The following is an 18,181-nucleotide window of genomic DNA, read 5'->3' as shown; positions in this document are numbered from 1 at the left end:
TCTTTTTCAGAAGATGAAAGGACAGCAGTGTCTCAACAATGTTCTTTAATGTCTCAAAACAGGTTTCATTCTGCGACTTCATTCAACATTGGTTGGATCCCAGCTCACGTGTCGCCCGTCGTGCAGCTGGTTCATCTTCTCCATGTCGTCTTCAGTCAGCTGAAATCCAAAAACCTGAGAGAAAGCCGACGTCCGAGAGGTTACTCTTGATTCTCTTCACTTCACTGGGGTGTTCACCTTACCTCACTGTTCTCCTGCGCCCGCTCCTTTTTCGTTGATTTTGGAATAGTGATTGCTCCATTCTAAAGGACACATTCAACGAGTGTATTACAGTTGCAACACAAAGGTCGTGCAGGAGAGAAATATTTTTGCACGTGAGGAGGAGCTAAAATCACTGTCAGAGACCCCCAAGAGTTTTAGTCGAAGTAGTCGGACTAATGATTTAAACCCGTTTTTTATTCTGGAGAAAAACATCCTCCTCAATACTTGACTTTATATTTTACATCAGGCTTAAAATCAAAGGTTCATTGGAGGATCAGCGACTTCAGGTGACTAAAACAATTAAAACAGCACAGTAACCTAAAAATAATAACTTTTTTTTGTTATGTCTTTGGCTCCCGAACTTCATTTAAGTTGAAGTTTGAGGAAAATTTTAGGAATCTGAGAACGTGTGGGGAAAAGAAATTCTAAAAATCGAACAAATCTTGATGATTGGTGATAATAATAATAATCCTTCAAAAGCTTTGAGATAGTTTTAGATCCGATATTGAACATTGAAAGCCAACGTACCTGCAGTGACCAGCGGATGCAGATCTGAGCAGGTGAGCACTGGTACTTCTCAGCCAGCTGGATAATGGTGGGGTCACTTAAGGCCTGACCTTTAGCCAAGGGACAGTAGCCCTGGAATGCGATGGCATTCCGACGACAGTACTCCATCAACTCGGTGGGCTGCTGGTACGGATGGTACTCCACCTAGATGAACAAACCCTGCATCACATGACTCGGCACCGCGGTCTTCTCCTCACGGCCTACCTGGTTCACGTGAGGCACCACGGTGCAGTCCTCCTTCAGCTGCTCCAAGTGGCGAATGGTGAAATTGCTCACTCCGATACTGCGACATAAACCTGAGGAGATGTTTGACCAGTGACAACAAGCGAGAGCTGCTTTTAAGATGAGAGCTCACTGTAAAAGTCACCTTCATTGTAAAGCTCCTCTAAAGCTCTCCAGGACTCTGCTCTCACTTGTCTGTTGTTGGACCCCGGCTTCATGGCGTCCGGCCAGTGCAGCATGTAGATATCTACAATGGAATGACGATGAGGGAAAGCCCAGTGCGTGGCTCTGAAAATCAAAGTACTCTCTTCATACCAAGGTACTCCACTCCCATGTTGGTGCAGGAGTTCTTGAACGCCTTCTTGGCGCTTTCATATCCGTAGTCCTCAGGCCAGAGTTTATTGGTCAGCCACAGGTCGCCGCGCGGGACTCCGCTTTCTCGGATGACCTCCGCCAGCTGCACCTCAAAGCCGTTGTACTTGGACGTGTCGAGTAAACGCACGCCACAGTCGCGCAGTGCGTACAGGACGGTCTCCTGGCTGAACCCCCCGACCTGAGAGGTGCCTGGATCAACGGCAACACAAAGCGAAATGGCAACAGAAGACTGAAGATAAAAACAATTGTATGTTCCGAGCCTGATCTGATTCCAGCACATTTTTAAAATCTCATTTCGCTTCAAATAAGTGAGATATCTGGGAGTTTAAGATCCTCCATCTTGATTCCAGGAAATCCGAAGTCTGCTGCTTCTATAGCTTGTTGGTTTACTTGTAGTTCTGAAGGCCAGTTTCTCTTGGTCTCAACAGTCTGTGGTCCTGCTCTAACTGTCAGAAGGCGACTCAAAAGTTGAAATTCTCTCTGCGATAAAACCGAAATATAATGCACAAAGCTAAGTGACAGGATCAAACTACTGAAAATGACAGTATAATGACTCATAATGTCAACATTTCCCGATAAAATACTGATATTAAATCACAATATCTTTGTTTTAAAACCAATTATAAGTAAAAATATCTTCATCTATCTTTTCCTCTGTGTGTTAATACCATTAATGTTGAAGCCAAGATCTTTTTTTGTGGCAAAACTACTCCACATATTGCGCAATTTGCAAAACAGCACTGCAATTTAAAGCATATTCTGCTGTATTGTTGTTTACTTTTGCAAATTAAAATCCTATTGCAGCACAGAACATGACTGCACTCCTCATGCACACAGTTATTCCATATCCACACCATAAGAGCAAAGGTGAATGAGTCAAAGCAGCGCTCACCTATTCCCAGCACAGGCATTTCCAGTCCATTAGAAAGCTTCACAGTGCTAACTGGAGAAAGCATGTTGACACGGTGAAAGTGTATGTTCTGTGCTGTTGGCTATATAACCTGCTGCTGACGTAGCCCCACCCTCCCCCCAAAAAATGGAGGACCAATCACAGTAGGTACCATTTATAACCAAATTATACATTTGTCTTCAATGGAAATGGCAGAACTGCCTGGAAAATCCAGTTCATGTTTTATTTGGTTGTTCAATTTTAGTTTTGAAAGAAAAAAATACTATGTATATAGTAAATATTCGGCAAAAATATATTAATATTCTTCTTTTTCTTTCGGCTTCTCCCTTCAGGAGTCGTCACTCTTCCCTCAAACCTACAAACCTCATGTCCTCCTTCACCACCATCAATCTCCTCTTTGGCCTTCCTCTCCACCTTCTGCCTGGTAGTTCCAACCTCAACATCTTCCTACCAATGTACTGGCTCTCTCGCATCTGTACATGTCCAAACCATCTCCATCTAGCCTCTAAAATAAAATAGATTTTTTAAAAAACGAGACACAAAAATATGTCCCCTTATTCGTTTGACATTTTTTGTTATTCTGTGTTCCATACACGTGCATTATGCATGCATGCATTAAAAATGACCGGTTAATATATTATGGAAACCGCTTCAACAAATGAAAATACCAACCCTCCAGTTGTGACTCACTGACCAAAAGGCTTCCACTTATTGTTTCTGATCTATTTTCTCAAATTAAAAACTGTTTTCAGATGCAAGGTTCTACTTCAAACAAGACTGTTAGAACAGGAAAAATTGGTTTTTGCCGTTGGTTTCATCCACCAACCTGCTTTTCAAGTCCCTTTTCCCCCAGAATGTGTGATAGATACTGGCAGAGCGAGAATTCTCATTTGTAAAGAAAACCGCTGAAAAGCATGTTCTCCGTCATTGCTGGAATATTATCCGTACTCAAAATTATTTCATTGATCCACAAGAGTCATTGCTTTATACAGTCACAGTTTTTCTTCCAGACTGTGTTTCGTCAAAACAATATAATTGTATCACCAACATGATCGCGTTTTTATTCTTAAAAATATCGGAAACGGAAGTTGCAGAATTGTAACGTCTCTGTAAAGAGGAGATTATACGAACGAATTTATATTTCCTACAATGATATTTTAAATTAGGTTCACTGTGGATAATACATTGTTTTTTTTATTTAAAATTATTAATTTTAAATTCAGATTTTTCTTTCGTACTCCTTTTATATTGAGTCATTATCGCCCATGTTGAATGGTACTTGAAGATAGCGTTGGTAAATCTGTCAGGCTGTGTGGCGTGTTCCTTGAAAGATGGTATTGAGGGTAACATCGTCGATAAGTCAACATTTGTCTTTAATTTATGGAGTTAAATGAGTGGACGTTTATTTTGTCTACGTCATCGCGCTACGTTTGGCTCCTCTCCGCGAATACAGGCTTTGGTGAGAGTCAACAAACATGGCGCCCTGGTGACGGGCGGGAATTCAGATGAGACGTCCTGAAGGGTCTGTTTATATGAGGGGAGGACGGTGACCGAGGAGCGGAGTGGTCAGCAGCATCTACTGTAGTGCCGTGAAGTGAGCGTTCTTCACCGTCCTCTCTCTTCTGGAGCCCTTCATCTCCAAGAGAGACCTCGGCCAACATGACTGGAGATGCAGCAGCAGCTGCAGCAGCAAGGTAGTAGGTAGGTTTGCACGTTCATTTAGTGGGGACATTCTGAATACTAGATTAATATATAAACATAAAAATGTATGTAGCTTTCTGTATAGCTTTTTTCTGTATAGCTTGTACAATAATGTAATCATGCTATGCTGTCATTAAGGAGAGGAGGAGGATGGATCCACTCATGATGTTGGTGATGATGATGAGGAGGAGGATGGACCTTCCTCCTGCCTGTATGTATGTATGTAGAAATAGCATTTTCTAGCATTATTCTATTTTTTTAATTAAATGTTATTGTTCTACATCATTCAAGCACTGTCATAGTGACATGACTTGCTTTAGGTTAACTATTGCTGTCCTATACAGATTTTATTTATTCGTACTCATCACTATGGCATGTAATTGGACTCAACTTTCATTATGTGCAGGACACCGATGGAAGAGACCTACAGAGGAAGGGATCCCCCGATGCTGAAGCTGAGCTCAAACATCTACTCATGTACTCCCTCCACAAACCCAGCTCAGAAGAAGGGACAGTTTTCAAGGTCCTCGTTCCTTCCAGGTTCCACATAAATTTAAAATGTACATGTTACTTTACCAAGCAAAACAACAGCTGACTGAAACCATTTGGACCCTTCATTTATTTTCTTTGTAGCCACAGTTTCATTAAAGAACCGGATGCCGCCCCACTTCCTCCGCCTCTCTTGACCCTCGTCCCTCTGAGGAAGATCCTTCAAAACACACCTACGTAGTTCACTTCAAGTTTGACTGTGATTCTGTGTGTATTGAATGAGTATAAATGAATGGGGTTACTTTATTTTTGCAAATAAAGTGTTTGACAATGAACATTTCTTTTTGTGAAAAATGGATTCACAGAAAAAAATAAAATCAAAAGCACTTTGCAAAATATCAACAAATTGAGTTGAACACAGCTTTGTTTTATTGCAGAGATGAAATATATATGCAAGAACATATGCTTTGTTAAAATAGGTGGCTGACTCTTGAATGAGCAATTGTGTTGCACTGATAACTGTTTTTTTCCAAAAAGGAGAAGCCTCATCTTCAACAAAAACATATGTGGTCGGTGGCCGTGGTCCTCTGGTCAGCTCCTGGAAGTAGACCGTCACACCAACACAGAAGCAGTTGGTGATGAGTATCCTGTTACCGAAGATCTGCAAAATATAAACCATACATGGATATGTAAACATATATATGTTGGTGATCATTTAACAAAGTATATATCAACCATACAACAGTGCATCTAGGATAAATTGTTTCATCACAATGCATTTAACTGTTGCATTCATTGATTACCACAAAGTGGCGCTCACTGAAAAGACTTTGGTGTACAAATTATTGACGATGACAGATTATATATCTCCGAAAATTACTTCAAGCATACAGCAGATACGACCGCGGAGTTCATGAACTGATGACAGTTCAGAAAGACTTGGACACAAGTCGCCGTACATAACTACACATGGAGTTGCTTACCGAAGTCAGACGTTCGCCAGAGGACAGACCGCGGCACTTGGTGTCCTGTATTCGGCCACTGATCCGGACCAACAGGTCGTCCAACTCGCGGCGGTTCCGCCTGAAGTACCGCACGAAGCGGCCGTATCCCGGTGACGCTGCTGGAGCAGGAAGTTAAATTCACCAGTGTGAGCGGCTCTGGCGAATGCTACGAAACGAGAGACGTCTCTTTTTCCATGTTTTCAATTAATAAGTAGCGATAGTTTGAGCACCGGCTCCGCCATCTTCAATCCACCGTCCACAACAACTTGAGACCACGCCCTCCGGCGACTGACCTACTTTCGATCCGGACAGGTGGCGACTAATGACGACTTGAACAAGCTACCTGCTGCTGACGACTGGCGCTACAGCGACAGAAATGTCGCGTTCGGTGTGTACGTACCTTGAGAGCAAAGCTGAATGAGTCAAAGCAGCGCTCACCTATTCCCAGCACAGGCATTTCCAGTCCATTAGAAAGCTTCACAGTGCTAACTGGAGGAAGCATGTTGACACAGTGAAAGTGTATGTTCTGTGCTGTTGGCGATATAACCTGCTGCTGACGTAGCCCCCCCAAAAAAATGGAGGACCAATCACAGTAGGTACCATTTATAACCAAATTATACATTTGTCTTCAATGGAAATGGCAGAACTGCCTGGAAAATCCAGTTCATGTTTTATTTGGTTGTTCGATTTTAGTTTTGAAAGAAAAAAAATACTATGTATATAGTAAATATTCGGCAAAAATATATTAATATTCTTCTTTTTCTTTTGGCTTCTCCCCTCATGGGTGGCCACAGCGAATCATCTTCCTCCATCTCACCCTGTCCTCTGCTTCCTCTTCTCTCAAACCTACAGACCTCATGTCCTCCTTCACCACCTCCATCAATCTGCTCTTTGGCCTTCCTCTCCACCTTCTGCCTGGCAGTTCCAACCTCAACATCTTCCTGCCAATGTACTGCCTCTCTCGCATCTGTACATGTCCAAACCATCTTTAATATATTATGGAAACCGCTTCAACAAATGAAAATACCAACCCTCCAGTTGTGATTCACTGACCAAAAGGCCTCCACTTATTGTTTCTGATCTATTTTCTCAAATTAAAAACTGTTTTCAGATGCAAGGTTCTACTTCAAACAAGACTGGTAGAACAGGAAAAATTGGTTTTTGCCGTTGGTTTCATCCACCAACCTGCTTTTCAAGTCCCTTTTCCCCCAGAATGTGTGATAGATACTGGCAGAGCGAGAATTCTCATTTGTAAAGAAAACCGCTGAAAAGCATGTTCTCCGTCATTGCTGGAATATTATCCGTACTCAAAATTATTTCATTGATCCACAAGAGTCATTGCTTTATACAGTCACAGTTTTTCTTCCAGACTGTGTTTCGTCAAAACAATATAATTGTATCACCAACATGATCGCGTTTTTATTCTTAAAAATATCGGAAACGGAAGTTGCAGAATTGTAACGTCTCTGTAAAGAGGAGATTATACGAACGAATTTATATTTCCTACAATGATATTTTAAATTAGGTTCACTGTGGATAATACATTGTTTTTTTTATTTAAAATTATTAATTTTAAATTCAGATTTTTCTTTCGTACTTTTATATTGAGTCATTATCGCCCATGTTGAATGGTACTTGAAGATAGCGTTGGTAAATCTGTCAGGCTGTGTGGCGTGTTCCTTGAAAGATGGTATTGAGGGTAACATCGTCGATAAGTCAACATTTGTCTTTAATTTATGGAGTTAAATGAGTGGACGTTTATTTTGTCTACGTCATCGCGCTACGTTTGGCTCCTCTCCGCGAATACAGGCTTTGGTGAGAGTCAACAAACATGGCGCCCTGGTGACGGGGACAGACTCACTGAATGTTTGCAAAATGAGGTGAGTACGGTGGGAATGTGCTTCAATATTTCAAAAGCCCTCCCTTAAAGCATTGGAAATAACGCTGTAATGAATATAGTGGACAATAAACATATGGAGGCATTGTTTCGCGAACTATGTGGCTGCTGCTGTTCTGAACATGAAGTTTTTAAAGAAAATGCGAGTGTTTGCTTCTGCTTAACAGTTGCTAGATCTATTTTCAATAAGAGAAAAGGTTAGGCTCCAATTGTTTAAGGCAGTGGTGTCCAAATTTGATGAGTTTTTACTTAAGACTTCTTTGCAAATGAATCACTATTTTATTCACATTTTTCTATTTGTGTGGTCCTATCCCGCTTCTCCACTTTTGTGACATGATATTGTCCCATAAAATCGAAGAACGAGCGTATTAATTGTCAAATAATTTATTTATATTATACAGTAGCACCTCGGTTCTCGACCACAATGAATGTGAATGTAGAGTGTCGAGAGCGAGCACCTCCCCTGTGACACTCCACCACGGTCCAGTGCGAAGACAGGAAAGGTTTTACACCTCAATATGAAGGAAAAACAGTCAGTAAATGTAGCTAACGGGACACGTCTGCATACAGAGGCTGACACAATAACAAAGCACGTCGTGGGTCAGCTGATCGGTCCGTGCACTTTATGGTTTTTCCGGCTTTTTTCATGGGCATTTGAGTTCTGGATTTTCGTTTCGAGAATCCGAAACCGAAAAATCCCTAAATTTTTGTTCGACCTCCGATTTGTTTGAAGTCCGGGACGTTCGAAAACCGAGGTCCCACTGTATTTGTTTATTTATATTTGTGAAGTTAACGGACTACACGTGTGCTCGCTCCTCCCTCCACTAGGCCGCGCTGCTGCTGGATCGGGCTCCGGAGAACCCATTTGTTGTGGCCCATCCTGCTGCTCCTCTTGGTAGGTGCTGCCCTGGCGGCCCTGTTGCCGTCGGATGACGACAAAAACAGTGCCGGGGTCCTGGGAATGCTGCGTCGGGCGGTCGATTCTAATGAACCTCCTGCTAGAGGTCACAACGTGGAGGACAAAGAATCAGGGGAGCCAAAGTTTACTATCATCATCCAAACGTTTAATCGCACCGACGTTCTGCTTAAACTCCTCAATCATTACCAAGCCGTTCCTCATCTTCAGCGCATCATCATCGTCTGGAACAACGTCAGGGAACAAACGCCTGTAAAGTTGTGGGACTCTTTAGGACCTCACCCGGTGCCTGTTCTCTTTAAGACACAGGACACCAATCACATGCGCAACAGACTCCAGCCTTTCCCTGAGATTGACACTGAAGGTGGGTGTCAAAGTTCGGATTTAACCAGCACTATGTCCGGTATCATATTTTGACTCTTGTTTGTCTATTTTCAGCTGTTTTGATGTTGGATGATGACACACTAGTCAGTGTTCCTGACATCAGCTTTGCTTTCTCTGTCTGGCAGGTAAAGTAAATGGTTCACTCTCTTTCAATGAGTTTCAATGGTTGCTATAAGACATGTAAGAGATTCTTTCCTCCACGATTATATTTCTAGCAATTTCCAGACCAAATTGTTGGCTTTGTCCCTCGTAAACATGTGACAGCTGGAGGGGTTTATAGTTATGGCAGCTTTGAGCTTCAGGACCTTGAACAAGGAGGAGGGGACCGGTAAGATAAACACCTTAACTTATCTCAAAAATCATTCCCTATCTTATAATTTCGATTTTGTCACCAGTATTAAAGGTACACTTTTGTCTGTGCAGAATATATTTGATGCAGTATAGCGATATGTTGATGTCTGTGGGCCCTGAATTTTCAAATATGATGTGTTGACCTTTAAAATAAACTTAAATTCAGTTTTCAACTATGCGTAGATTAACGTTTTTTTGTAGTACTTTAACTCTTTATTTGTGACGCAAATAGCCAATGAATCTAACTACAACATCATATAAACAAAATGTAATGCAATATACCTGTTGAAAATTGTTGTGATATGTTTAAGAAGGTAAATATTCTGTTGTGGTGACCGTGACTGACAATACAGGGGTCATTTTTAATATAAAATTCAATCATGATTTGTATTTCCTCCAGATTATAATTTATTGTAAATGTTTATTGTGCACTTTAGTCTTCAATTTTTGCTCTCACCAATTATGTTAATATCATGCTCGTCATAAAAAATAATCTTTGCCACTCTCTTGCGATATTCCAGAACACCACTAGATGGCACTGTATTTCACAGCGCCTCTTCTCTGTGCAGATATTCCATGGTGTTAATCGGAGCTGCTTTCTTCCACCGTCGCTACCTCCAAGTCTTCCAAGACCAACCTCAGCCAGTGCGCGACCTGGTGGACGCCACGCAGAACTGTGATGACATTGCTATGAACTTCGCCGTGGCGCTGCATCTGAGCAAGGTCTCTGGTGGTGCACAGAGACCTTCGGGCGTCTTTGTCAAACCTGTGGATCTGCGCAACTTGGAAAAGGACACCAGCAGCGGGTACCTGGGGATGTGGCATCGCCCAGAACATCTTCTCCAGAGGTCGTACTGTCTGAACAGACTGGCCGAGATCTACGGCCTGATGCCGCTACGCTACTCCAACATCATGCTGTCCCAGTTTGGATTCCCAAGCTATGCCAACCACAAGAGCAGAGGATGAAAACCCACTGAGCAAAATGATGCATGTGGCAGTCTGGTGAGTGGCATACTCCACACTATCCATCAGTAGAAGTAGTGTGTGAAAAGCAGTCTCGCCACAACACCAGCTGAAGGAACCACCTGGCCACCTTCGAAACCCCAGCAAGATGCCTCGCATCCAAAATGAGGTTTGTGGTGCTGTCAAGTAAGCTGCCTGAATATTATCACTTTATTGTCAAAAAACATATACAATAAGCTGATCTGTAACCAGAATTTACTGTAAATTCTTTGTGTAAGACTTGAATCATTGTTATTTTTTATATTAAACTGGAATTCAATGAAGCATTTTCTATATTTACTTCTTTAATTGTCTTTGTAATTTGCTTTTAAAGACACAAACACTATTGAGTCCGGATTTTGAGTCTTGAAATTGTGCGTAATATAAGCGAAATTAGAATTATAAAACCGAGACTGAGCAAAGTAATGTTGTTTCCGTTGTTTGTTGTTGTTGTTATCGTCCTAGCTGCCACGTGTCTTTAATTTAAATTTAATTTTAGTTGTATTAATTAATCATAATAATGTTGTAATGAATTAATCGTAATTAACTTGTTAAAATCCCACCACTAGTTACTACCTAACATAAAACAAGACTTTAATTGAAATAAAAAAGTGAAATAAACAATTTTACAAACCTAGTTTTATTACCACTTTTGAATTTCATTGTCGTCAATATGAGAATTTACACCATGACCTTTAACAAAATCAAAGTTTTACATCCTTCTTGCATAAGACAATGTTCAAAGTCAATAATACAAATGTGACAGAGACAGTGGATGTTTGCAGCGTCTGTATTTGTCTCACATGAGGTTAGAAATGCTGCATCCATGAGTGTCCTTGCGTACGCTGAGGTTACTGGAGGTCTGTGAGTAGAAAAGAACCATGGGTGTTTTGGCATCTTATTATGGCCTCCTATCGTGGGCCCGGACCGTTCACCGGTCCCCCTGCAGGACCGGATCGACCGGAACCAGGAGAGCGAATGTCATGCCAGAACTTAATCAGTGGCTCTCTCCTTCTCCAGATCAGATTGTGGCCATAGGCAACATACCATCTGCAGCAGAGAGAAAACGCTGGATCAGCATCTCAGTGGATGTGAGGAATTAGCTCGGTCATTAAGGTAAACAAGCAAAAATTACATGCGACTGAACAATAGGCAACGAAGCATTATCTTCCAACCGAATCAGGTTTTTAATCTCAATTCATTTTTTTTCATTCACCTCTCCACTGCTGGTTCAGTTTTGTCTCTATCAATCACCGCGACATTCATTTCCATTTCCCAAATTCTACACCAAAAATGTACACAATTTACTGGCACAACAATATCAACAACGCTGACTCACATTCCAAACAGCGCTCCACCAAGATGAGCCGCGTGGTCGAAGAACCGCCAACCCAGTATCAGCCCTGCCGTATCCATGGCAACGATGGCTTTTAGAGCCTGGAACCGAACAGAGTGTTTTCTTATAAATAACATCAACCTGTGACGCAACGCCGAGTGCCGTGAGTCGCTTACGTTCGCTGCCGTGAAAGTCACCATCGGGAGGAAGATGATTCCCAGCGTGGCGTCTGGAACTTTGGTGCAGACTGCAGCCAGGACGGACATGATGGCTCCCGACTGGACATTCAGATGCCTCATTTACAGTTCAACAGGCAAGAAATATGAAGAGCTTACCGCGCCCAGCGAGGGGTAGAAGCGCAGAGAGGCTGTTTTGCACATGTAGCTAACCATGGAGGAGATCACGCCTGAAACATTCATTGAAATCATGAAGGTTATGATGATGACAACAGTGAAGCTCATTGCATGGAGAATGATGCATTTTGCTGCTGCTCACCTGCAGACATGTACATCGCAAGAAACTGCTCCCTCCCAAAGAGTGAAACAATGGTGGAAGAAAACGTCCACAGGACATACATGTTGGCCATCAGGTGGAAGGCGGAATAGTGGCTGAAGGTGGACAGGAACATGGGAAGACACTGGCTCTCTGGGGAGACAGACAGACTTTTAATCTTCAAAGTAGAGTCAAGATTTGGGAAAAAATGGCATCCTTTGTTGCCCCGACTTAAAACAAACTTTTCACATCCGTTTGAGTCCTGACTCAAAAGATCAGTAGCTGTGTTCACTGGTCTTTGAAGCACTATTGAGACTGGATTTGTTGAAATGTTTGGGAAAATGGCCCTAAATAATGTATGTTCAGCAGAACGCATGGAAGATTTTGTGGCAGGATTGAACCATATTTGCATCCAGTTTTACCTCCAAACTTAAATCAGACTTCACAGTGAAGTTCAAGTGTGTTCCAAGTAACTGAAGTCGAAAACAAGACGTCGACGTCCACTAAGGGTATTTTTGCGATTGCCTTGTGCGAATATAAGCAACTTCTGGATACATACTTTTGCAATGAGGCAAGCAGCCAGATGAAGAGGAGACAGTGGTTCAGAATGTATTGTTTCTTTTGGCCTGTTTCATTATTACAAAACATAGAAATACTGTCTGTTTATACAAGGGGGAAGCCATCTTGGATTGTCTACTCAGGGATGGTGAAAACTGAAATCTGTTTTGTCTGAACTGACATTTAAAACTAGCTCACTTTGCAGCACTCATGAAAATATGATGGGAAATATTTTCACAAGTGTGAAAAGATAACCTTGTGATGAATTTATTTGTGCCCTTTTTTATTAAAATATAAAACAAACCGTTTTTCCTCAGTATGTTGCAGGTGTTGAGCATACCACCTAAATAAATAATAAATATCAATAAAACATATATTTTCCGATCATCAGCCACTCACTGGACGCTGGGTTGGCCGTGAAGTACTTTATCATCTTCCTTTGCAGTGAGGGCACTCTCCAGCAACACAGAACCACAACATTAGCAGCAATGATACCTGAAACAATTAAGGTCACATGAATCATAAGAAACAATCTTTTAAAAGGACGCTCTTACCGGTGACAGTTTTCTGTCCTTCGCTGAGAGATTTCCAAAAGTCATCCACCGCTGACATCAGAACAAGAAGCTGCCTCTGAACGCTGGTCAGCTCATTCCACCAGTTGTGCCAGTAGACCATGTCCTGAGACCCCTAGTGGCAGGAGGACAGGAGGTGGAACTGTATCTGGAGCATGAAGAGAGGCAGGCATGCCTTACTTGAAGCATTTTTTCAGACTCCTCCTCCTCCTTTTTCCTCTGAACCCGTGACCGAAGAGTCTCATACTGAAGAATCGCCGCCGTACCAAAGGAGCAGCCTGTAAACTGACATGGAGTCAGAGCATTCGAACCTGCACCTTTCTTACCACGTCTTCATGACATAAGGCCTCGATACTGATCTGGCGGTTGCAGAATCTTACCCCCACTGTGAACATGATGGGCTTGATAAGACTAGGTCGAACGATTTTGGGTGGTGGTTTGTGTGCAGCTTCAGCTGGTGACGGAATTTGAGTTTCCTGAGAAACATTGCTCTGTTTTGATTCTGGTCTTTTGGCCTCGCGACGGAAGCCACATCTCTGTTGGTTGCTTTGGTCCAGTCTAAAGAATATCACAAACAGATATCAGCTGAATTCGTTTGTGGGATAAATAAATAAATGATTAAAATTAGTTGCTTTAAATTATTTCAATGTCATGACTAACATAATCAAAAAATAAATGTAACAGTCAAATCAAATCCATGTACAGTTCATAAATCATTGTAACTGACAAGAGAAAGTCACACGTGTTTGTTACAACGATGAAGCAGATGATAAATAACCGATTATTTACTTGACTGCACAGTAAATTAAGTCCACATGAGAGAAATAAAATTCGATAATCGTCTAGAAACACGGTTCACAATGACAGTTAGGTAATCGTACAGAAAACGGGGGTTAATGCGTTCGAAAAACTAACCACAGCTTCCAAAATGTGTTTCATAACGATTCCTTTTGGTATGTCACGCTGTCATGACTCACCTACAGCGTCGAAAAGTGACATTTCTGGACGATATTAGTTCTGTTTGGGTCCATTTCCATACACTTCCTCTCCACGCCATGTTTGTTGTGACCTCTCTAAGCTCCGCCCACCGCTCTGTTGCGTTCACGGACCTCTTGTTGAAGTGAAGACAAAAACGCACAGCTACGGAGCACGGGAAGTGACATGCATGTGTTTTATTATTTTTTACCTCGTGATAAAATTCCGCACAAAGCTAAACCAGCTAAAGCTATTTTTTTTATATTCTTCATAATGGATAGAAACTTGAAATGTCGCTTCTTACGTGTCTGTTATCATAATACGTAAAACGAAAATGGTCTGTGGTTAGCTGTTGAAATGGCCATTATTCTTCTGGGAAAACTGAATGAGCATGTCAAAATGAAACAAAATTTAATATTTAACACAAGCTTCACGTCCTAATCTTCCAATTTCCCATCAGGGGTTGCTAGAGCAAGTTAGTTCCCCACCGGAAGCTAGCTTAGACATCCTCCTCATCACATCTAACATGATGAAAGTGTTGATATATTTGAAAGTTGTATATTTATTCTTAAACTGTAAGTAAATGAGTTTAAATACATATAAAAACATATAAAACTTGAGTCCCTAGGGGCTGAATCTGGGCTACCAAACACTTTCCAATGAGAGCCAGAAATCTGTATCAGTACAAATGTTCCTTTGAATTTTGTTTATTTCTATTAAATTAAGTTGTCATTATAACCTATTTTTGTTACAAGAGTTCTGGTTCTTAGTGTTTCCAAGCTTCTCTGGTCAGTAGCTTCTTAGCTTAGTAGTCTGCTCTTAGCATGCAGTATTTGTTCTGTTACTTCGACCCACATGTAACCAAGTTTTTTTTTTTTTTTTTTAACTTTCTTGGTGGAGGAAAACCTATTCCAAGTTCCCAATACAGTGGTACCTCGGTTTTCGAATGTCCTGGAATTCGAACAAACTTTTGAAATTTTTTTGCTTGGGATTTCGAACGAAAATCCAGAACTCGAACGCCCCCAAAGAAATCTGGAAAAAACGTGCACGTACCGATCAGCTGACCCACAAAGCACTTTGTTATTGTGTATAACGCAGCCTCTGTATGCAGACGTGTCCCGTTACATTTACTGATTTACTGACTGTTTCTTCTTCATATTGAGGTGTAAAACCTTTCCTGTCTCCGCACTGGACCGTGGTAGAGTGTCACAGGGGAGGTGCTCGCTCTCCACACCTCCGAGGCTGGAGCGCTCACTCCAGGGTTTGATGTCCTGTTGTGGGCTGGAGCTGGGACAGGGATGAGGCGAGTCTGGGACAGAGCTAAGTTACTTGGTTTATGACTTTGTCACAGCCAAACTGCACAGAAGCGCACATTCAGAGCTGGACACGCACCGGGCACCTCTTCACTTCTGGAGAGACGTCACTCACTCGGCAACCCCTCCCACATGCAGCGGCCACACACGGAGGAACAGCGCACCTGCAGCAGACACTCTACATTCACTCCTACAAAAGCCTGTTTTAAGGCTTGGAACGCATCATTTCTTTTTCCATTCATTGTAATGGGAAAAGTCGATTCAGATTTCGAACAGTTCGCTTCTGGAATGGATTGTGGTCGAGAGCCGAGGTACCACTGTATGTAGATACCAAATTACTATTTTAGTGATTCAAAGCTTCTGAAAATATAGCTCGGAATAACTGTCAGTTGATAAAAACAGGACAAAAACTGCAGCCAGAAAACAATTTCTGTTGTTTTAAGCAGTAACATTTTTGTCGTCTTTACAAACAGGACCTGACAGAGGCTGCAGATCTCAGCAGAGCGGATGACGTCAGGTGCTGCTATTGACTCCTGGACAAGTTCCACAAACGTCCCAGAGCTAGACTGTCTCTGGAAATAGGTGAAGAAGTTAGAAACTACGGAGAGAAGCTGCACTGCAGTGCCTGCAGAGTCACATTTGAAAGTTCACCTGCGACATGACTTCACAATACTGTAGAAAATGATGCTGCTGGTGGCGCTGGAAGAGAGTTACAGGTAATTAATCTGAACCTGACAGGCCTACAGGGGCTTTTCAATAGATCCTGCAAAAAGAAAAAGATATGACTAAACAAAAAACGGGAACGAGACAATGGGCAAATACAATGTGCCTTTGCTACTGTAAGGACCCAAGGACATGTTAGACGATATGCTGTAGGTGCAGGTCTGGGGCAGGGGAGGACACAGAGGTGTGGGAGAGGCGGGATGAAGAGAGCTGTGGGGAGGGGGGGATGAACATTGCACAAAGGCATGGTAAATTCAGGAACGCGGAGAGAGGGACCATGATGAAGTGCGTAGGATAATGCTCAAAGTTAAGAGGTGCTGCAGCCCTGCTGTGTGGCCTGACAAACATTGAATGCTTCTGTGGCGCAGAAGACCGTAGAGGACTTCAGCTCTGATCAATGCACAGCATCCCCCCCCCGCAACGCTCCGAAGCTTAGGTGTCCTCTTTCAGGTCCTCTTATCGATTTGCTGCAAACCGACGCCAGCTTGCACCGGCCTGCATCGGCAACAGCGCAGTCATGTGACAGGAAGTGTGATATTTAAGAAATAAATGTCCAAGCGTGTAGGACACTCATTGAGTTTCAAATTGCATCCCAGTCTTCATTCACACGGAGACTTCCAGTCACTGACACACGCGCCATGTAAAACATCACCGGCCCACGAGGTTCGGTTTCAACCTAAAGGCTGGAAACATTTAATACCAGAGTCTTTTTATACTGAGGACTGAAACTCTAGCTGTGGTCATTGCGTCCCACCAGGCTGCTGACTTGGCCTTTTCTTTTTGCTGATCAATGTGCCTGATAGAAAACTGAATGTTTTCATCCACACTTTCCGATCGAGATTACTTTAATTCGCATTGTATACATTTCAATAATCTGAATTAAGAGTTTGTTTACGTGTGAGTTTTACGTTCTGGAAGAAAAGAAGCTTCCATGAGAAGCTGCTTAAATCATTTGTTTTGTTATACCTTTGGGTCCATAAACTATACAGTCGATGCTTGTGTTGCTGGATGAGATCAAAATGACAACTACAACTGCTACTTTCCTTATAACCCATAAATATGCTGAAAGTTGAAACATTGTTGTAGATTCTGCTCATCTTCTGCTCTGATTCCCCTGCTCTTGTTTTTGTGCTGAAGTTTGAAGTCTGCCAAGAGGAGGGCCCCCCACCCCAAGAAAAGCAATGAGAAAATAGAAAAAAATGCTGTTATTTAATGAAAAAATGGCTATTTAAATTAACAAATTGGTATTTATTACTTGTAGTGAGTTGCATTTGGAAAAAACAACAACAACAATTGAGGTGATCATTTAATTGAACGTAAATAAAAATATTTTTAAATATTTTTAAATATTTTAAATGGAAATTATTAAGAATTAGAAAATATATATTAATATGAAAAACTCTTCACACTATTGTCGCTCCAAACATCTTGGAGAGTCTCACTCCTGGATGAGAACCGTTCATTCCCAGCACTACTTCTTCTTCTTCACCTCTTTTCAGTCAGTCACTCTGGATGTCTGACCCAAAATACTTGCCCTCATCTGTTTTCACTCCCTCATCTTCAACATTATTCCATCTCATTCGCACACAACATCTGTTTGCTTCTACTGACCTCTCTCTCGCTCAGGCCTCCACCATCCCACCTTTACCCTCGATGTGGCTCCTCACTTCTATACTGCAATAAAATACTACTCCCTGCTGCATCCTTGCAAGGTCACTCGCAGTACTTCTTCAAATGTAAATCCAAAATCTAGCTGTAAAAGAATTATAATATTATTTTTTTTATTCTAAATTAAATGCTCACATGAGTTGGAATGAAGAAAAACACATGGAGAAATGGAGGTACAGTACCTCATGGTACCTCAACAACTACTCCACGAAGCCTTTCTGTGATAAAGGCTGGAAGCTTGTGCCATTGTATTACCGGTAGTCTCAATCGTCCGGCTGCACTAGTATTCACTGCCATATTCTTCCGATCTTATGAAATAATAATATTAATTTCTAGTTTAGTCACACACACTGCTCTTGGTTGAATAGACCGATGCCACATCAGCAAAATGTCGGTGCTCATTTAGCTCTCAGATGCTCACCAGTCCGAGCTAGTGGTCAGTATTTCAACTCTGTTTTTCTTTTT

At 41.9% G+C, this 18,181-nt stretch overlaps 4 protein-coding genes across 7 annotated transcripts in view; 2 read left to right on the top strand and 2 right to left on the bottom strand.

The window, feature by feature from the left end:
- Positions 1-43: 43 nt before the first annotated feature.
- Positions 44-6,047, bottom strand: zgc:110366 (uncharacterized protein LOC550476 homolog). Of its 4 annotated transcripts, none has more exons than XM_053882931.1 (9): positions 5,930-6,047; positions 5,509-5,648; positions 2,318-5,186; positions 1,366-1,614; positions 1,196-1,297; positions 1,033-1,124; positions 790-972; positions 243-302; positions 44-174 (listed from the first exon to the last, which is right to left on the bottom strand). In XM_053882931.1, exons 3-9 carry the CDS (start codon positions 2,379-2,381, stop codon positions 79-81), a joined length of 846 nt encoding a protein of 281 aa, XP_053738906.1. In that variant the 5' UTR covers positions 2,382-5,186; positions 5,509-5,648; positions 5,930-6,047; the 3' UTR covers positions 44-78. The 4 variants fall into 4 exon arrangements, with proteins under 4 accessions (XP_053738906.1, XP_053738907.1, XP_053738904.1 ...); XM_053882932.1 differs by having other exon boundaries at positions 5,968-6,040; XM_053882929.1 differs by lacking the exon at positions 5,930-6,047 and having other exon boundaries at positions 5,509-5,920.
- A 578-nt stretch (positions 6,048-6,625) lies between these two features.
- On the top strand, positions 6,626-10,680 carry extl2 (exostosin-like glycosyltransferase 2). The gene is made up of 5 exons (XM_053882924.1): positions 6,626-7,409; positions 8,255-8,706; positions 8,781-8,851; positions 8,942-9,054; positions 9,647-10,680. Exons 1-5 carry the CDS (start codon positions 7,276-7,278, stop codon positions 10,041-10,043), a joined length of 1,167 nt encoding a protein of 388 aa, XP_053738899.1. The 5' UTR covers positions 6,626-7,275; the 3' UTR covers positions 10,044-10,680.
- Positions 10,681-10,700: 20 nt separating this feature from the next.
- parla (presenilin associated, rhomboid-like a) lies at positions 10,701-14,154 on the bottom strand. Its single transcript, XM_053882926.1, has 10 exons — positions 14,015-14,154; positions 13,418-13,595; positions 13,218-13,322; positions 13,020-13,152; positions 12,865-12,960; positions 11,911-12,060; positions 11,751-11,821; positions 11,592-11,693; positions 11,419-11,516; positions 10,701-11,129 (listed from the first exon to the last, which is right to left on the bottom strand). The coding sequence occupies exons 1-10, from the start codon at positions 14,092-14,094 to the stop codon at positions 10,991-10,993; spliced, it is 1,152 nt and encodes a 383-aa protein (XP_053738901.1). The 5' UTR covers positions 14,095-14,154; the 3' UTR covers positions 10,701-10,990.
- Positions 14,155-15,842: 1,688 nt separating this feature from the next.
- fgf12a (fibroblast growth factor 12a) overlaps positions 15,843-18,181 on the top strand; it is a 56,245-nt gene continuing 53,906 nt past the window's right edge. The window contains exon 1 of the mRNA XM_053882937.1: positions 15,843-16,041. The gene's annotated coding sequence lies outside the window, so the exon portion shown is untranslated. The remainder of the gene's footprint in view (positions 16,042-18,181) is intronic.

This window comes from Synchiropus splendidus, chromosome 13, assembly GCF_027744825.2.
Source record: "Synchiropus splendidus isolate RoL2022-P1 chromosome 13, RoL_Sspl_1.0, whole genome shotgun sequence".
Taxonomy (NCBI): Eukaryota; Metazoa; Chordata; class Actinopteri; order Syngnathiformes; family Callionymidae; genus Synchiropus; species Synchiropus splendidus.
This window is presented reverse-complemented; position numbering and strand designations above follow the sequence as displayed.